Source organism: Aspergillus pseudoviridinutans (genome assembly GCF_018340605.1).
Source record: "Aspergillus pseudoviridinutans IFM 55266 DNA, scaffold_3, whole genome shotgun sequence".
In the NCBI taxonomy this organism is placed as follows: domain Eukaryota; kingdom Fungi; phylum Ascomycota; class Eurotiomycetes; order Eurotiales; family Aspergillaceae; genus Aspergillus; species Aspergillus pseudoviridinutans.
The window spans coordinates 4,390,839-4,408,541 of NW_025091283.1; the positions used below are offsets into that span (position 1 = coordinate 4,390,839).

General features: G+C 49.2%; 5 protein-coding genes and 1 non-coding gene across 6 annotated transcripts; 4 read left to right on the forward strand and 2 right to left on the reverse strand.

The window, feature by feature from the left end:
* Nucleotides 1–265: 265 nt before the first annotated feature.
* Asppvi_005308 (CHAT domain-containing protein) lies at nt 266–3,304 on the forward strand (the record flags this gene model as incomplete). The annotated part of the gene is made up of 1 exon (XM_043301232.1): nt 266–3,304. One exon carries the CDS (start codon nt 266–268, stop codon nt 3,302–3,304), a length of 3,039 nt encoding a protein of 1,012 aa, XP_043157167.1.
* A 3,392-nt stretch (nt 3,305–6,696) lies between these two features.
* Nucleotides 6,697–6,956, forward strand: Asppvi_005309 (uncharacterized protein; the record flags this gene model as incomplete). Its single annotated transcript, XM_043301233.1, has 2 exons — nt 6,697–6,730; nt 6,784–6,956. The coding sequence occupies 2 exons, from the start codon at nt 6,697–6,699 to the stop codon at nt 6,954–6,956; spliced, it is 207 nt and encodes a 68-aa protein (XP_043157168.1).
* A 47-nt stretch (nt 6,957–7,003) lies between these two features.
* On the forward strand, nt 7,004–7,853 carry Asppvi_005310 (uncharacterized protein; the record flags this gene model as incomplete). The annotated part of the gene is made up of 2 exons (XM_043301234.1): nt 7,004–7,223; nt 7,273–7,853. The coding sequence occupies 2 exons, from the start codon at nt 7,004–7,006 to the stop codon at nt 7,851–7,853; spliced, it is 801 nt and encodes a 266-aa protein (XP_043157169.1).
* Nucleotides 7,854–8,234: 381 nt separating this feature from the next.
* On the reverse strand, nt 8,235–8,344 carry Asppvi_005311. The gene has a single exon. It is a non-coding gene; the product is annotated as a tRNA-Leu (tRNA).
* Nucleotides 8,345–8,861: 517 nt separating this feature from the next.
* On the forward strand, nt 8,862–9,734 carry Asppvi_005312 (DUF1115 domain protein; the record flags this gene model as incomplete). The annotated part of the gene is made up of 1 exon (XM_043301235.1): nt 8,862–9,734. The coding sequence occupies one exon, from the start codon at nt 8,862–8,864 to the stop codon at nt 9,732–9,734; it is 873 nt and encodes a 290-aa protein (XP_043157170.1).
* A 619-nt stretch (nt 9,735–10,353) lies between these two features.
* On the reverse strand, nt 10,354–17,331 carry Asppvi_005313 (type I polyketide synthase; the record flags this gene model as incomplete). The annotated part of the gene is made up of 10 exons (XM_043301236.1): nt 10,354–10,404; nt 10,463–12,805; nt 12,873–14,489; nt 14,551–14,635; nt 14,686–14,804; nt 14,862–14,885; nt 14,943–15,521; nt 15,584–15,937; nt 15,996–16,937; nt 17,083–17,331. 10 exons carry the CDS (start codon nt 17,329–17,331, stop codon nt 10,354–10,356), a joined length of 6,363 nt encoding a protein of 2,120 aa, XP_043157171.1.
* Between the last annotated feature and the right edge of the window lie 372 nt (nt 17,332–17,703).

Consider the following 17,703-nt stretch of genomic DNA (forward strand, 5'->3'; position numbering starts at 1 on the left):
TATTCATCACGTGGCATCAGCTTCGTGATGAGCATATTACCAAACCTTGCAGCGATTGGAAGATCGCAAAGCCGTGGCCAGCCGGTGGCTGCCTGAAGGCGGGGTCTTTCCAAGACGAGGCTGACCTTCATATGAGAGAGTGAGATTGAGCTTGAGACCTAAAAGCAACGGCCCTATTGTCACAACCGAACTACCAGTCCGGAAATTTGGCGGCAATAGGACCACACGAGCTTCCTTGATAACCGTGCTCAAATCGTGCACTGCAATGTCGAACTCTGTCCAGAAAGCGCCAACGGGGAGGAAGAGCGCTCTTACATTGCAAGAAGCGCTACAATACGCAACGGATCTCTACGAGCAAGCCCAACTTGCCCCAACGAGCAAAGTTTTCAACCAGGCGATCGAGGTAGCGAAAAAGGCAAAGCAGGCTTCCCGCCGGAGTTCAGAGCCTTATCGATATAGCGTAGAATTATTGGTTATGATCTTTAATCAGAGACACAAAGCATACGGGGAGAGATCAGACCTTGACAACGCTATCCAGAACGCCGAAGAAGGCGCCTCATTTAATCATATTCCTTCGCGAATAGCGAGCTTACAAAATTTGGCAATACTGCAAACTGACCTTTTCGTCGAAACTAGAGAGGTTGACCACGCAAAGTCTGCTTTTTCAACCGCTTGTGACGCCGTGGAACTGGCACGTCAACATGAAGTGAACGATCAAGCCTCCTGTGAAGCAACCCTTGCCAGTGTCCTTCTGAGGCTCTCCCAGGAAACGACAGAGATATTCGGCGCCAATCAACTTGATTATGCAATTGAAAGAGTCCGCTGGGCCCTTGCCATCTGCGGCGAACATCCAGATGCTACGGGCTGGCGGCACAACCTTGCGTTGATGCTTGAGTTGAAATGTGAACGAACAGGGGATGCTGAGTATTTGAACAGTGCAATCAATGATGAAGAGTCGGTTTTGGCTGCCACTGCATTGAGCGACATGAAACGGCCACTGCGCCTCTGTGCCCTTGGGAATATGCTCAGTCGCAAATTTCTATGCACAGGAGACACTGCACATCTTGATGACGCACTTGATCGACTTCACGAGGCCGTTCGGTTGTCAATAGATCGCCCAGAGCTTGGGGAGACTAAATGCCTGAATAGCCTGGCGTTAACGTTAAGCGACAAGTTTGAGAGAGGAGGAGAGTTGAAAGACCTTCAAGAAGCCGTGGAGAGATTGAAGGCTGCTAGCGAAAAAGAGAGAAACCCTACCGAGAAAGCTATATATCTGGGCTCTCTTGCCACATGTCTGCGCCTTTTTTATGAACAAACCGAGGAAAGGAGCACTCTCAGTGAAGCCTTGGCTGCTGGAAAGAGCGCATTGAAATTGACTACCATGTCTGCAAATCATCCGTTTCACCTTTCATGTGCAAACAATCTGGCCATCATTTACACCCGACAATTTGAGCTTCTTCGGGACACGGAAAGCTTCAAGGAAGCCAACAGGCTCTTCTCGGAAGCCAACAACACAAGACCACTGGACGATCCTGACTGGGCGGTATCGTCTATTAATCTAGCGAATCTCCACTATTATGAGTCCGAGCATAGAGATTTGGAGAAGGCATTGGATTTCTTTCTACGAGCGTGTCGGTGTACGACAACTCGTACAACGCTTCGAGTGAAGGCTGCTCAAATGGCGATTGGTATTATGGAAGATGAAGGTCTTTTTGCGGAAGCAATTGAGGTGGGAGACAGTGCTCTTAAGATGCTCCCAGAATTGTGCGACCGATCATTGAGTTTGAGCGACCAGCAGCATGCTGTACTACAAATTGCAGGCCTAGCTGCTGAGGTCTGTTCATTATATCTGCAAGAGAACCGTGTCTCTGAAGCTCTTCAGAAAGTGGAGTTTGGCCGTGGCCTCATTCTTCGATACATGTTTGATAAACAAGACAGCGTCGCAGCCCTCGAACAAGACTGTCCTGATCTGGCTCGCGAGTACAAGAGGCTCCTCTTTCAAATCTCGACGGTCGATTCATCCAACGCTTCAACCCGGCTGATGCTTGCGAGGCAGCGCATTGGAGCAGGAGAGAGGCTTAAGGAAGTGGTCTGTCAGATCCGTCAAAGAAAGGGCTACGAAGCGTTTTTGTTGGAGCCCTCATTAGACGAACTTAAGAGCTGTGCAACCGGCGGTGTAATAATAGTCGTTAATGCAACCCTTGTTCGGGCGGATGCAATCATTGTCTCTAGTGAGTGCATCAGGTCGATAGAACTCCCTGAGATGAAGGAAAGCCTCGACAAGTGGTCATCAGATCAGGAAATTCGAGCTTCTAGATCAGCATCAACAGCTACCTCCGGCCAAGGCCGCGATGCGGGAAGTGGAACGAGATCTGCAAACAATAGACTGTTCTTGGAGTGGCTGTGGTATACCTGCGTCAAGCCCATTCTGCAGGAGATAAATGGAAGTTATAGTCACTCTCAAACAGGAGTGCCCCATGTTTGGTGGTTGGGAACAGGACTCGCCACCAGGTTTCCATTTCATGCGGCTGGCTGCTACAAAGGGGATCCTAGAGAGAACTGCCTGCAACAAACAATATCATCTTATACGTCGTCGATCAGGGCTCTTGCCTACGCGCACTCCCTATCGCAAAGACGGGGATGTGATGCAGAAAACGAAATGTCAATCCTTGTCGTTACAATGCCAACGACGCCGGGACAAGCTCCGTTGGATGGAGTTAGGGATGAATGGTTCGCCATTCGAAATGCGTGTGACGGCGTCTTCCGGTCTGAACTTCTAGAGAATCCCACGGCCGAACACGTCCTGGGGAGACTTGGCGGCTCTGAAATTGTTCATTTTGCTTGTCACGGGTTGTCAGATCCACACGACCCGTCTCATAGCCATCTGCTTCTGCAAAAAGAAAGCCAATCGGGTGTAATTCTTGACAAACTAACCGTTTCGAGCATATGCAGTACAATCTCGAAAGGAGGACGAACTTGTGTTGCGTACCTCTCAGCTTGCTCGACCGCAGAGGTTAGAGCCACACGATTCACCGACGAGAGCCTTCACATTGCGAGCGCCTTCCAGGTTGCTGGCTTCCCTAATGTTATCGGGTCCCTGTGGCCCACTAAAGATGATGTCTGCGTGAAAGTTACGGATTACTTTTACAAATCACTTGCTACAAAGTCGCCAGCAGGTGGGAAGAAATTGTCGGTGGCGTCGGCCTATCGGGATGCAGTTCTTCGTGTGCGGGCAGAGTTATTCGCAGGTGGACTGGAGGGAGACCCTATGTCATGGGCTGCCTACGTACATCTAGGTGCATAAGTAGTCCAGCATCCTGCCCTCAGAATTAGATGTTTCTTCCTATAAATCACAAACATATATCACTTTAGCCTTAGATCTTAAAATCCAGCAGACAGTTTTGGTATAAACCAGAGAAAGAGCTGTTCAAAACTAAAAATGTATGCGGGTGGCCTTAGTTGCAGTCTTGATATCAACCATTCTGCTGAACCCTAAGGACTCGGCATTGATCAGGTATCTAGTAGAGCCCACTTCCGCTATAATCATCGTAGAGCCGCCAAACCAATGTGTTTGTTGTACACAATGTATTCTTTCCGTTTTCTCTCATAATTGTCTGCAGGGCGCTGTCGTATATTTCAACTTGTATCTCGATTCCCAGGAAGTTAATGAACGATGGAGGTCTGGGGAGATGGCTGTCCCTTCCTTCGCAGCACCATGATGCATACGCGACATATTCAGCAGGTGAGACGGGGACCTTGCAGACAGTACTCTTCCGATTTATCCAGGTAGTATTTTGAGGATCATGGACAGCTGTGCCCTAAATTACGGAGCATCACTGGCATTACTCTACTTAAAGGGGCAATGAGACAATAAGCTCGGTAATCTGACCAGTTATAATTATTTGTTTAGCATAGCAATCAAGGCACACCATCTGGCACTCAGTGCGAGCTATGAAATCTACTCTAGAGTAGCTTTTAACGTGATGGATGAGCGGTGCCTTGGGTTGATCACCCACTCATACGTGATCGGGGTGAGCGTCGCGCGACGCTCACCCCTGCCGCTCACTTCCACGGCAGCACTACTCACTAGTTACAGCAAGACGGAAAATGATCTTGGCGTCCGTAGTTTTGTGCTCTGTAGAATGGATATTCTGTAGATTTCCCAGTTATGGTTCAGCTTCCGTTTCGAATGTCTCAGAAAAGAAATCACAAGTATAAACATTTGCACCTGGTTGGCATCCAGCTGTACCATGATCAGTGGATGCTGACCATCTGCAGATGTGGAGCGGACAGTTATCTCAAGCCTAAGATTACGCGACGCCTTTGGGGGAGATTCGGCAGAAAGTACCGCTTTTGAGATTCGACATACAGATCAAACGTATTTCGCTAAGAATTGGAACCGGTGGTAGAAGGACAGTGGGTCACGTGGATTTTTGAGCTTCTTTAGGACCTGGGTAGGTAGACTGGATGGAATGCCTTCACTTTCAAACTGAGGAAACGGAGCCCATTCGTATGTTCTTGTAGCGCTATTATATGCAGGACTACTCTTTGATCCAACATTAGAGTAGCATCCGAGTGGGTGCTGGGGTGAATGTGTGCAGCCATTCAGTTAATCTGAAACATAGAGTTCAGGCAATCCAGTGCAGACCAGGCGATCTAGTGCAGACCACCCATTCCAATGCACAGCTTATCTCAGGATCATGCAGAGGCTAACTGAGGATCCACATCCCGTGCCTATCACTTGTGCTGAAACTAACATACTCTGTGTATTCTTTACCCCTTACTCGGAGTATGGTAAGTGTTTCCTGCAGCTGTAGACAGTGCTATGACTTTGATGCAATGTATGACCGTAACATGCAGAGCACTGTGCAAAAGCACCACTTCAGGTAGATAAGCCTATGGACTAGGTAAGAGTTGGTAATGATTTATAAAAGGAATAAGCAGTGTAGTAGGCTACTTGACACGACCAATCCTTGTCTCCCTACAGATCAGACAAGGCAAAAATGCTCTTATTCACTATCGTAGAACCTTCAGTAAGGCTATGAATATGACGAGGAGATTGCAATAAAGTGTGATCAAAACTCCAGCATGCAGGAAAATGCATAAGCTGAACAGCTCAGCACAGTTCTGAGATATAGTTTCGCAGCAGCTGGGGGATACACTGTATGTACTTCATTTCTAGGTAGTACGGAGTACTGCATTTTGTGAACAAAGATAGTCTAGTGCGTCTTGATCAGCCAGCCACCATGGGTTGGGTCGTCGTATTGGTATCGTCTTCCTGGCTACAGTAGGCTCGCACTTCAAGGCTAATACGAGTCCGGGGTGCCGAAGCGAAGGTAAAAGCTACGGGGTACCCTTCGGGCGCATTAGATTTGCGAGGCGCGCAGCTACCAATCTAACTGTTCAGATGAGTATTACAATCCTGTCCTGATTAGCTTCTGAGACCATCCCTAGGATCTGCTTTGACGGAAAGTCTAGCTGAAGATGAGAGGACGGTGAGAGCAAGCCATTGCTTTTAAGTGCCCCGCTTCTCAATCCTTGATCTGGCTAGACATTAGTGTGGCTAGGCTGAACTGGTAAGGTTGCAATTTCACTGACAGCGCATGGCCATGGAAGCTGATAGAATCACATCTGGACTTCTCCAGTGGCAGAGCCACAAAGCAACAATATCTCTGTTAAGTCTAGCGGTTTGTGACACATCTATTGTAGAAGCAAAACCCTCTTTCCTTTCCCCTCCCTAAGAGATTGATTGACTTTCTAAAATCATTATACCTTGAATGCGCTTTACTGATATGGTATATATGTCTGCCCTTTGTCAGTTTTTGTTCTAAATATCTCTAAGTATCTTGCATCCATCTCCGTTCAGAATGTGATAATCAAATCTCTAAGCTGCTTATATACCTATAGTTAAACTGTGCTAACTCTGCTTAGCGCCAGATGTGTAGGAAGTACTTTGATTGTGAATGAACAACTATGTAGGCATATGGTCTAGGCCTCAATGGCCTCTGTGGTTGCATTAGCCAAGATGCAAGATACATTATCAGATACTAAATTCCATTCGATAATTAAATTCAACGCCTGCATGTGGGACCATCCAGATCTCTAATGATAGTAGGATCAAGCACCTAAGTGATATCGTGGGGTATATCTCTGTAGTATTCTATCCAGTTCATGATATCCCCACAACCTCCAATTCTAGTGAATTTAGAATACTTTAGAAACAGGTTGTTAGGCTGTCGTTGATTTTCAGTAAGAATTGACGTTTGAAGAAGACCATTTGGGAGGGGCACGTCCTAATACCCTACTGTAGTTACATTCAGCCAGCATCGTAATATCAGCCAGCCATTTACACTGTAAAGCAGATGTTGAACCAATTAGCCCAATGATATCCCAGCATACAAACGTACATGCATTGCAAGCGTCACAGCGGGATCCAGACATAAATGCATGTACAACACAGCTCACTGTTCTCAAATCACAATAATCAGGTTGATTGCACATTTTAACAAAGCAAAGTCAAAGAGAAGAGAGATTTCCCTTCATGGGCAAATAAGTCATTCACCACGTTTTCTCCCCTTCTATTGCTCTGTTCGTGTATAAAAGGCCGTGACAGGTCCGCCCATCAAGCTATAATCATAACCTCGAGCACTACTCAACAGCCCTAGGACCTGAAAAGATAACCCAAGTCCCCGAACAATGTCTACCGCTGGAGCACAGCAAGTCCTCTTCCGTATGTTGGATCAAATGCCCCTTTCACCTCCTGTTTCGACCTGACAAATATAGGCACTGGCATTGCCGCGGTTAATACAACCAGCCATATCCGTGTTTACTTCCAGGATGCCTATAGCAGTATCCGCGAGAGTCTCTATGAGGGTAGCTGGGCCAACGGCACCGAAAAGAATGTCATCAGCAAGGCTAAACTCGGCAGTCCGTGGCTGCGACTTCCAAGGAGCTGAACAACGTATTTTATTATCTGCCATTGGCTCTGCTCCGCACTAACCATATGAAGATCCGTGTCTACACCCTCACTGAAGGAAACACCCTGCAGGAGTTTGCCTACGACTCCGGAAGTGGATGGTACAACGGCGCCCTGGGAAGTGCTAAGTTCCAAGTTGCACCGTACTCTCGCATTACTGCCGTGTTCCTGGCAGGAACAGATGCGTTGCAGTTGCGGATCTATGGCCAGAAGCCAGATAACACAATCCAGGAGTACATGTGGAATGGTGTGTCGAATCACAAGTCTCTGATGCCTTTTACTAACGTGCTACTTAGGCGATGGCTGGAAGGAGGGCACCAACCTTGGAGCTGCCCTCCCCGGCACTGGCATCGGAGCCACCTCCTTCCGCTATACTGAGTACAATGGCCCAAGCATCCGGTACGAACCTCCATACGCAAACATTAATACGGAAGCACTCACTAATAAAATATGCGCACAGGGTCTGGTTCCAACTGACGACCTCAAACTCGTCCAAAGAGCTTATAATCCGCACAAAGGGTGGTACCCGGACCTCGTCACCATCTTTGACAAGGCACCCCCACGCACCGCCATTGCAGCCACCAGCTTCGGAGCCGGCAACAGTTCCATCTACATGCGTATCTATTTTGTCAACTCGGACAACACTATTTGGCAGGTCTGCTGGGACCACGGCAAGGGGTACAACGACAAGCGAACCATCACCCCAGTCATCCAGGGCTCAGAGGTTGCTATTATCAGCTGGGGCAGTTTTGCCAGTAACGGGCCCGATCTCCGTCTATACTTTCAGAATGGAACGTGTGTTAGCGCTGTGAGCGAGTGGGTTTGGACTTCAGCGCACGGGTCGCAGTTGGGCAAGAATGCTCTTCCTCCTGCTTAAGTCTGCGTGTATTGTCATGTGCGCCATGATTGAAACCGTAGGTTGTGAATGATGCTTGCAATCACTGTTTTTGTTTTTGACCTCTAATAAAAGAAAATTAAGGACGATAATACATATATATAAAGTACATGTTGCATGGATCTGCAACTTTCTGCATTGGTTGATCAACCATATCCAGTCATGCTCGCATATAAGTGACTAACTAGACTTAAGAATGATATGGATATAAATTGATGCACTATGTAGCTGCAATTTGTCGTCAAGTTGTAGAAACTTAAATTTTATTGCGACAATCCCCCGTATTAAGCATGCTTGCTGACGTTCCTGCCACACTAATCTATTAATCCGCCAAGTTAAAACGGTAAAACCAAAAAAGAATAATGGTAAGAGTGGGGTTCGAACCCACGAGACTCTCGTCAAGCGGGATTTTAACCTGTAGTGATACAGCGCTTAACTTAAACCGCTCGCCTTAACCACTCGGCCATCTTACCGCCTTAATTGTGTAAAAAAATTACATTCGTTTCATAGTTTGCCTGCTTATCACAGTTATCCTGTTAAGCTATTAAATAAACTATATATCCGCAGTTAGCCAGCCAGCAGGAATCTCGCTATTGAAGAGCTGCCATATTGTAGATACCTTACATATAGCTTCAGGACAGGAATGACTAATCAGATTCGAGTAATGCACACACATAGTCACATGTAGCACTTATACACGCTCAGTGCTTCATGTAAGTATGTATAAACTATTAAACCAGTTTAAGCAAACCCTACCTATTTTCCTTCGCTACACAGTCACGTGCAACCTATTTTAAGTTTAGTGTTTTCCCCAAGAATAAGCGCGCCAGGGGGTGGTATCTTTCCTCTTTAGGTCCAACCTTATGATGCTGTTAAGCATATCCTAGAATGCTAACCTAGCCAATCAATTGCGGCTACTGAAAAGCCAACACCTTTTGAAGCTGCCTACCAAAGAGCTACTCACCCATTCCGCGTTTTGACATCCTCAAAATGGCGCGAAAACAATTATTCCTGCTACCACCGGACTTGATGGAGTCTCAGCTATCCACAATTGACCTCCTGACAGCCATGTTTCCATCTCCTGGAGAGATCGACATACCTGTGTCTACCACTCAATGCGTTGAAAAACTCCACAAGTGGTGTGAAGATCCATCTGTAGTGCCCTCGGGGTTACCTTCAACCTTACACCTTGCAGTCTGTTTACCAATTGCTGGAGCAGAAAAATCAATACAAGTCAACATATCTATTCCGGTACAATGCGATGCTCCGGATCTAGCGCAGCCACCGTCACTGAGTTATTCACTGCGGCAGCCTGATTGGATGTCCAAAGCTGAGCTGGCCACGCTGGCCGCTGCAATGCCCCCAGATGACGTATTTGAGGCCTTTCAATACGTCCAGGATGAAGCCCTGCGCTTTCTTGAGGCTCAACGGGATCCAAAACCTGAGGCTACCAAGAGCACTTCCGAGCCGATTGTCAGAGTGTGGTTCTATTTCCCGTCCCTCTCAACGCGAGAAAAGCGGAATGATCTAGTTAATCACGCCCCTGAGTATTCCCTCACAGGCTTCGTGCTGGCTGGCAAGCCTGGTGTGTTGTGTCTAGAGGGGGTGTCGACAGACATTGATGCTTATATGAGCTTCATTAAGACACACTCGTGGGGTGATATCCCGAGCCATCAGAAAAAGGTCAGTGAGAGGTATCGAGAGACAAAGGACGTTCAGAGAGTGTTCTCTGGGATGGAGGAGATCACAGATTCCCTAGGGGAACGAAGTGGTCACAGAGCCAATCGGGGAGATATGCAGGCATTAGAGACTTGGCTACAGGCGCGAGGGTTGCATGAAGCATTTGACAAAGTGATATTTTGAGTGTCGGTGATTAACGTCCGTGAGGATATGTGGGAGTATTACCTTGAGTTTGTATATCGGTAGCATTCTTCCTAGTCACGGCCGTCCTTCAGGAAGCAGACTGGTTTCAATTAGTTATGCATCGCGTTTCTTGTCAGCGTCGAGACGCTCGACAAGAGACTGATCCAACCTTGGTGCAGCGGTACCACAGTAGTCAAAAGTCATGCGCCAAGTGAAATGAGTTAAAAGAAAAGAAAAGCTAAGAATAAGGACTTTGGAGACATAATTATACCCCTTCCAGCATCGGTTGTCTACTCCGTAATTCAGGCTAAGCCGCAAAGCGTAATTATTATTAAGGGGTCAGTTAGTTAAAAAAACGATTCTGGGTGCATAAGAGCATGTGTAACTTGCTATAGGAAACCAGTACCAGTATGGAGTACTCTTATTTGGCCAGGTGTCTATATTATTCGCCAGCTTACAACACAAAGTAACTCACTATGTCAGTAATGCACTCCCTGGACTGATCTCGACATTATCATCTATTACAGCGGATGCGCAGACAAGGATAGCGTCCTATAGTTCCAACTCTCTTTACTACTCTGTGGATATGGCTAGCCGGAGTGTTACCTCTGCCGCCACACTATGCGAAGCCTGCGAAATACTTCTGTAAATGGCTGGCCACGGCCACCGCCTGTCGAAAATGTACGTCAGAAACTGAAGTCTTCTCTCCACGTATAAGAGGCACTTACATTCTGACCAGCCATCATTGTGAAATGGTTTCCAGAAACAGGGACCGTGGAAATGTGCTGCACTGGTAGTACGGTCTCCCAACCGTGAGGGCCGAAATCACTTCTATTATCCAATATCCAGGATTCCGTTGAATTTGACGACTGCGAAACGTTGGAATCACCATTGACCCCCTCCCGGGCCCAAATGATCAAAGTTTCTGGCGTGTCTGCGAGTGAAATAATCGGCCTCGGCTTGTACAATGCCAGGTTGGCAACCGTCGAATCGAAGTGCTTCAGGAGACTTTGCCGCTTCTCTCCAGCTTTTGGCGCGGACGTACCATGGGATTGGCCGAAGACTCCTTTTGAGGCCAAGTAATCGATCAGAGAGGAAGTCATCGGAGGAAGGACGGCCGGGCAAGGGGCATCAATCAGGATCAGTGATTGAACCTTCTGCTTGGCCTCAATCAACTGCCTTGATGCTTCATATGCCAAGACGCCACCGACAGACCACCCTCCAAAATGGTACGGCCCATGAGGTTGTCGGTCTCTGATGGCAGAGAGATAGATTTTCACTGTTGCTTCAATGCCGCCAATATAGTCATCGGGGGAGTCGATAAATGGGCAAACGAGTCCGTACACGTCAAAGTCTGGGCTGATGGGCTCCAGCGCCGCATACGAGAATGGGGACCCCGAGCCGTCTGGAAAGAGAAAGAAGTTGCCAGTACTCGTGGGATTGGAGCGCTTCTGAAGGTGGACCACTCTGGCCCGGAAGCTGACATCCGTCTGGTTGTGATTAGTGGCGTGCAGTTTCTGGTCTCCTGTTTCGACTTTCTCAATGCCCTGCAACTGCGGCGTTACGAACCCCGATACTCTGGGTAGAGCTCTGAACACTTCATTCATTGTATTGTTTTCTAGAAAGAAGTTCGTTGGCAGCTCAACCCCTACCTCTCGGAGTCTTGCAAGGACTGCAAGGCTCATCAAGGAATCGACCCCAAGTGCGCTTAGATCTGCAGATGATTCAAGATCTTCCGTGGGGATGCCGGTTTCATCCGCAATGATGGACCTGACTAGCTCTGCAGTATCTGAAATGGTACTATCAGGAGTGAAAGTCTCCACCATCGCGGACGACTGCGAAGAGTCTGAAGCCTGATAAGAGCTGCCACTGTCTTGGCCCTTCGCCACTGAAGAGTTGGTCAGGGAACTGCTGGTTTCACCCTGCTTCTGGTACAGCATGGCCAGGAGCTCGCTAATTGTCGGGCAGTCCATCAATTCGCTGTGAGAAATCGTAATGGCAAATTGTTCGGTAAGATTGCTGGCCAAGGTCAGTGACATCAAGGAATCGACACCCAAATCAGACAGTCGATCATGCGGAGAAATGTCTGAAGCTTCCAGTCCGAGCTCGGCGGAAATGATATCGAGGTAAGGACCTGGTCGCGAGGATACGGGGGCCAACTGAGTCTCTGACGACGGGACTGGTCTCTTTGGTAGAGGCTTCTGTGGAACAACTTTGGGTAATTGCCTCTCTGCTGTCCTTTTGACGCCAGCTGGCGGTAGAAGCATATCTAGGACTGTGCGGGGAACTCGCTGGAAACGAAGATCTTCTGCCAGACCAACGACCTCTCCATCGCATAGGATCCACACATTTCCTCCGACCATCGTTTTATCCCTGGGAAGCATCCTCACATATGCCTGATAATGGCCTTGCGGATTCAAAGGCTTGGCAAATCGCAGACTCTCCCACCCATGGGAGATGTAGACCGCTTCATTGTAGTTAAGAGTGTCATTTCCATTCATGACGAAGCCCGAGAGATGTAGCAAAGCGTCAATCCAGTAGGGGCTATAGACGAAAGTCGCATCGTCGCCGCCATCATCTAGCTTTACTGTTGCTGTGGCCTCGAACAAACTGCTCGCAAGCAGGACCTGGTCCATCCGCTGGTACTGTGGCGCATAGTCCACCAAACTGGCAAAAAGTCGATACGCCAAGCGACTCGTGATCTTGCTGACCTCTCCGGAATCCGTGAGCTTCTGTAACGCGGCAATGCGGTCTTGGATCAGATATAGATCGTGTGACCAACGCCGCAGCCACTTCTCCGGAGATCCAAATTCGATGCAGCAGGTAGCGTGTTTCGTTTCCGCTTTTTGGCCAGGAGATGCTGAGACGTACTCAACTTTGATGGTTTGCGAGTGTCGATCGACACGCGCGTATATGCGCAATACCCTGGTTTCTTCTTCTCTCGAGGATTTGACGATCAGCGGCTGTTGAACTTCCATCGCAGTGATATTGTGCCCGGACGAGGAGAATCCAGATTCCGGCCTCTGTTGTATGTGCCGAGCAACGGTCAAAGCCACATCGGCGTACATGGACTGCGAGCGAGAAATTAGCAAGGCTTGTCTAAGTTAAACAGATACATATCTTTTGCAATGTACTTACAGAAGGGCAAAGAGCCGAACCATTGACGCGATGGCCACTGATAGCGGCGTGGATTTCCGGGCTTGACAGATCCGTTTCAAACACGGCGATCGCGTTTGCTCCTTTGTAGTTCTCTTCCACAACGCGATGAACAGAGCTTGACAACTTCGGCACTGGCTTGTCCTCGTCGCCGTTGCTGACAGCCAGCCACGGGTCGCCTTTGCGCAGCGTCCAATCATTTCGGTAGTCAAGCCAGTAGTTCTTATTTTCGAAGGAATAAGCCGGGAGGGTCAGCAGGCGACAGGCCCCTTCGATATCCCGATGGTACTCTGACCAGTTAATGCTGAAACCCATATCGTGGAGTGAAGTGAGGCTTCCAACAATGACTTTCCATGGATTCTCCTTACGTTTCAATGTAGGGAGTGTCTGCGTTGTATCTCCTAGATTGGATCTTACCATTCCCGAGCAGATTGGATGAGGACCAATCTCAATGAAAATGGTTGACTCTTGAACCAGCTCAACTTCTCTGGCATTGCGCACTGCACTTGAAAATTGGACCGCCTGGCGACAGTGCTGTCGCAGGTACTGGGAATCGATTTGTTCCCCAGGACCCAAAACCCGGCCCTTTAGAGAGCTAATGATGGGACAGTGTGGTGTTCCCATATTCACAGCTTTTGCAACCTCTTCAAGATCATGCAAAATTGGATCAACCTGTGCGGAATGAAAGGCGTAGGGCACTTGGAGCTTTGTTGACCGGATATTCTTTGCAGCCAAGTATGCCTCTAACTCATCGATGGCAGCATTTTCGCCCGAGAAGACGGTTTCACGAGGGCTATTGACACAGGCGATTTCCACGCGTGAGGAAACCTCGTCCGGAACGGCCTGGAGAAGGGAAGTCGAGTCTGCTACTGCCAGCATGGCATGTGAATGCATCTCACACCTGCTCTCCAACAAGCGAGCTCTGTATCCCACTAGGTAGATAGTATCGCTTATGGACAGCACTCCGCTAACTTGAAGGGCTGCATATTCTCCCAAGCTATGGCCCACTACTGCGTCTGGTTTGATGCCTAGAGAATTCCACAGACGAGCCAAGGCTACTTGAATGCACACAAGACCGATTTGTGTCTGTATGGGAGAAAGCAAGTTTAGGTCAACCGCGGTGCCATCAATGATGGGTAGAAAGGAAGGGAATCCTTGCTGGCGGGCAATGCCATCGAAATGGTCGATATCTGCCCTGAACTGAGACGACATGGTGTATAGCTCACGAGCCAGGGCCGGGTATGCGGCACCTTGCCCAGTGAAAACGAAAACGACCGGTCTTGAGACCGGTGATGTGCTGAGGCTGGGTATAATTGAGTGTTTCTTCTGCTCTAAAGCAATTCGCAATTGCTCGGTGGAGCTCTCCGCGACACTAACCCGGAAACCGTGATGCCTGCGACGGGCAGTAGTCGTGTAGGAGAGGTCCACTGGCGATGTGTTCGGGTTTGCAACCAGATATGCAATCAGTTTGTCTAGATTATTCGACAGCGCTGCTTTCGTGTGCCCTGAGACCGTGACTGGATGGAGTGGCCGAGCTTCGATGCCCTGCTGGACAGCTGGAGTGGGCGCCTCTTGGATCAAGAGGGCCGTGTTGCCACCCTTGGGTAACTCGTTAGCTCTCGATAATTAGCGCAATGGCCTGGTTAGATGGAAAACCAACAGCTGCGCTAAAATTGTTTACAAGAATGCTTCTCTTTTTCCCCGGTTTACTCTGAAATGGCGTTATCTTCGACGGAATGCGAACACTAAGTTAGGTCAGCCGCAGTTCCAACTCGGGGGAATCGACACCATTTACTTTCGCGCGTTTAGATCAGGGAATCCGCGGTTGATCGCGTTCTTGATACCAATGTGAGGAGGGATTGCAGAGTGTTTGAAGATCAGAATGGCTTTGATCAAGGATGCCACACCGGAGGACTGTTCATCTCATTAGTCCGTTGTATACCATGGCCGCTATGGGTGAGGAAGACGTACAGCTTCACCATGTCCAATATTCGCCTAGATTGGTCAGTAACCAGCACTCGGATGCTAGGAGCTAGGTTGGACTTCTCGTACCTTGACTGCCCCAACATACAGAGGATTGTCCTCAGCTCGACTTGGGCGCTTGGGTCCAAAAACATCTAAAACAGAGCGCATCTCTGTACCATCTCCCGCCTGCGTGCCTKTTCCGTGCATTTCGACATATCCGACGTCTAATGGATCAACGCCTGACTGCCCGAGAACCTGGCGGTATAAATTGGACTGCGTTTCCGCATGAGGGTGCGTGATGCTAATCGCATTCGCCGAGTGATTTGTCCCCGCCCCCAAGATGACTGCTAGGACGTTATCCCGATCTAATTCTGCATCGGTCAGCCTCTTTATTACTACGCTACCTATGCCGTCGGCGCGGCAGTACCCATCGGCTCCGTCATCGAATGTCTTGCATGACCCTGTCTTAGAGAGGAACTGGCCACGGCTTAGTCCAGAAAACAGGTCGGGCGAGGTGAGCACACTGAGCCCCCCTGCGACAGCAGTATCGCATTCACCATTCCGCAAAGCTGTGCAAGCGAGCTGGATGGCAGCAAGGCTCGATGAGCAGGCCGTGTCGATGCTATAGCTCGGGCCACCGAATTTAAAGAAGTAATTGATTCGCCCCTGTGCAGCGATGTCAACCCTTATACGAATTTCGAATTTGGAAGGAGGGGTAAGGTACTAACCGGGCCAAAAGCACGTATTCCACCCGTGATGAAATATGTTCCAATGTCTTGGGCCGCATTCACATCTCTGTAATCGTCGCTTGTTTGGCCGTAAAAGGTCCCAACGCGGCTGAGAGCCGTAGAACGGGTACGATCAGGGACAAACCCGGACATTTCCAGGGCCTCATAAGCGGTGACAAGGGCCAAACGCTGCATCGGATCCGTCTGAAGAGCTTCGCGTGGTGACATGTTGAAGAATCTCGGGTCGAACTCTCCCGGGCGATCGATGAAGCAGCCGTATGGAGTCCAGCTAGTGTTCTTGGCTTTTCCGGTAGGGTCGACATGTTTGTCGACGTCGAAGCGATCCTTTGGAATCTATCGCATATGTTAGAAGTCCATTCCACCTTGTAAACAAATGGCTACACTCGCTTACCACTCGGTGTAGATCCAGACCGGATTCCAGCAGACTCCAGAGAGCTTCAGCGCTCTCGGCACCTGGAAACCGGCCTGACATGCCCACAATGGCCAAGGGAGCCTGACTGAACGCGGCAGACGGTTTATACTGGTCGACGCCAGGTTCTAATACAACTAACTCCCGCGTGGAAATATTCGCCGATGTGCGATTACGCAGCGCTGCTGCCAGACTGTCCGCCACAGGAGTTGGACCGACAGCATCAATTCTGACGGAGGCTATTGCGTTTTCCCGGATCAGGAATGCACACCGGTCGACAATTAAATCTAGCCGTAGCGGTGCCTGCAGTGTGTGATGGACGACTGTTTTGAACAGATCCAAAGCGCTATTGGAGTCCACCGGCTCACCTGTCAGTGGGGAGAGAAGAGTCTTGATTGACTTGAAGCTGGATAAAAGATCGGCATCGATGCCGCATCGAGACAAGAAGCTAGGAAAGTCAAGCACAGTATGGATATGGGAGGCGTGGTATCCTGCGAAAACCGGCAGCCAGATGATCTTCCTGGACGGCTGCGACGCCGTTAAGCTCTCTGCGAAGCGACCTAGAGCCGGGGGCGAACCGCTGATGGTTACACTCTTGAGCCCAACCGCGCTCACAAAACAGCGGTGGCGGAGTGATAGATGCCCTCCAGCGTCGTATATTTTCAGAGCTGACAGTGCCTCGTCTTCGGTCATTTTAGGAATGGCGATGGACCAGCTGCCCAAAGGGTTCCCCTGCTCATGTAGCATGTTGCTTGCAGTCGCTGCTTGTAGACCCATTTGGAACGCCATCGAGACCGTCGGCACTGCTAAGAGCTTCAGGTCATCCAGTGAGGCTGATGTAGCGTAGGCCGCTGCAACAAGCGATCCGGTACACAACCCGACTACTGCGATGTGCTCGTTATTTTCTGGTCGACGACCTCGCCCCTCGAAGTATCTGGCATAGTACAAAATGCGTTATTAGGGCGTGTTACAGCAAATGGGCCGCTGACGGATTGGTGAACTCCTACCGAAAGATTTGCAGCAGCTGAGTAACGCATAACAACGCACTGCTGATTGACGGATGACATACTCCATTGCTCTCCTCGTAGATCCTGGCTAAATCATGGATGGTTGTGAAGCCAGGGAGGTGTTCTCGTTGGAAGGGTCGAAGTCGATCTGACTGAGCTCTCAGCGCCGCGCTCGCGTCGCGAATAAACTCACTCTGGGCGACACTATAGGGCGCGCCGAGCAATAGTTTCTTGAGCAACGCGGATACATTGTTCGTCTGATCTCCCAAGACAACTAGATTCAGGCGTTCAACCTGGATTGGGCGATGCATTGTGTCGAATGTGTAAAGCTTCTATTGACCATGCGTTGAGGCATGTATTGTTTTCGAGGCTGTGTATTCGTTATAACCGACCGGCGGGAAAGCCTAGCTTAATACAAAGGCAGCCGATATCTATTTGTGGAATACGATATGTTGCACGTTCTTGCAGAGACGGGCTTGGCTGATCTCAACCATCATCTTCGGAAGTTTACTCTCATTTCCATGGCAGTCCACGATACGCGGAGGGTCACGGATGGCGCACGGCGGTTTGGAATTACCTCGAGTGCATTCTGACTCTCACCGTAAACCTCGCATATGCGCTCAATTCGCCGGAGGATTAACGAGTGATTGGATCTGACACCGTCATTGGTTCGGAGGATCATG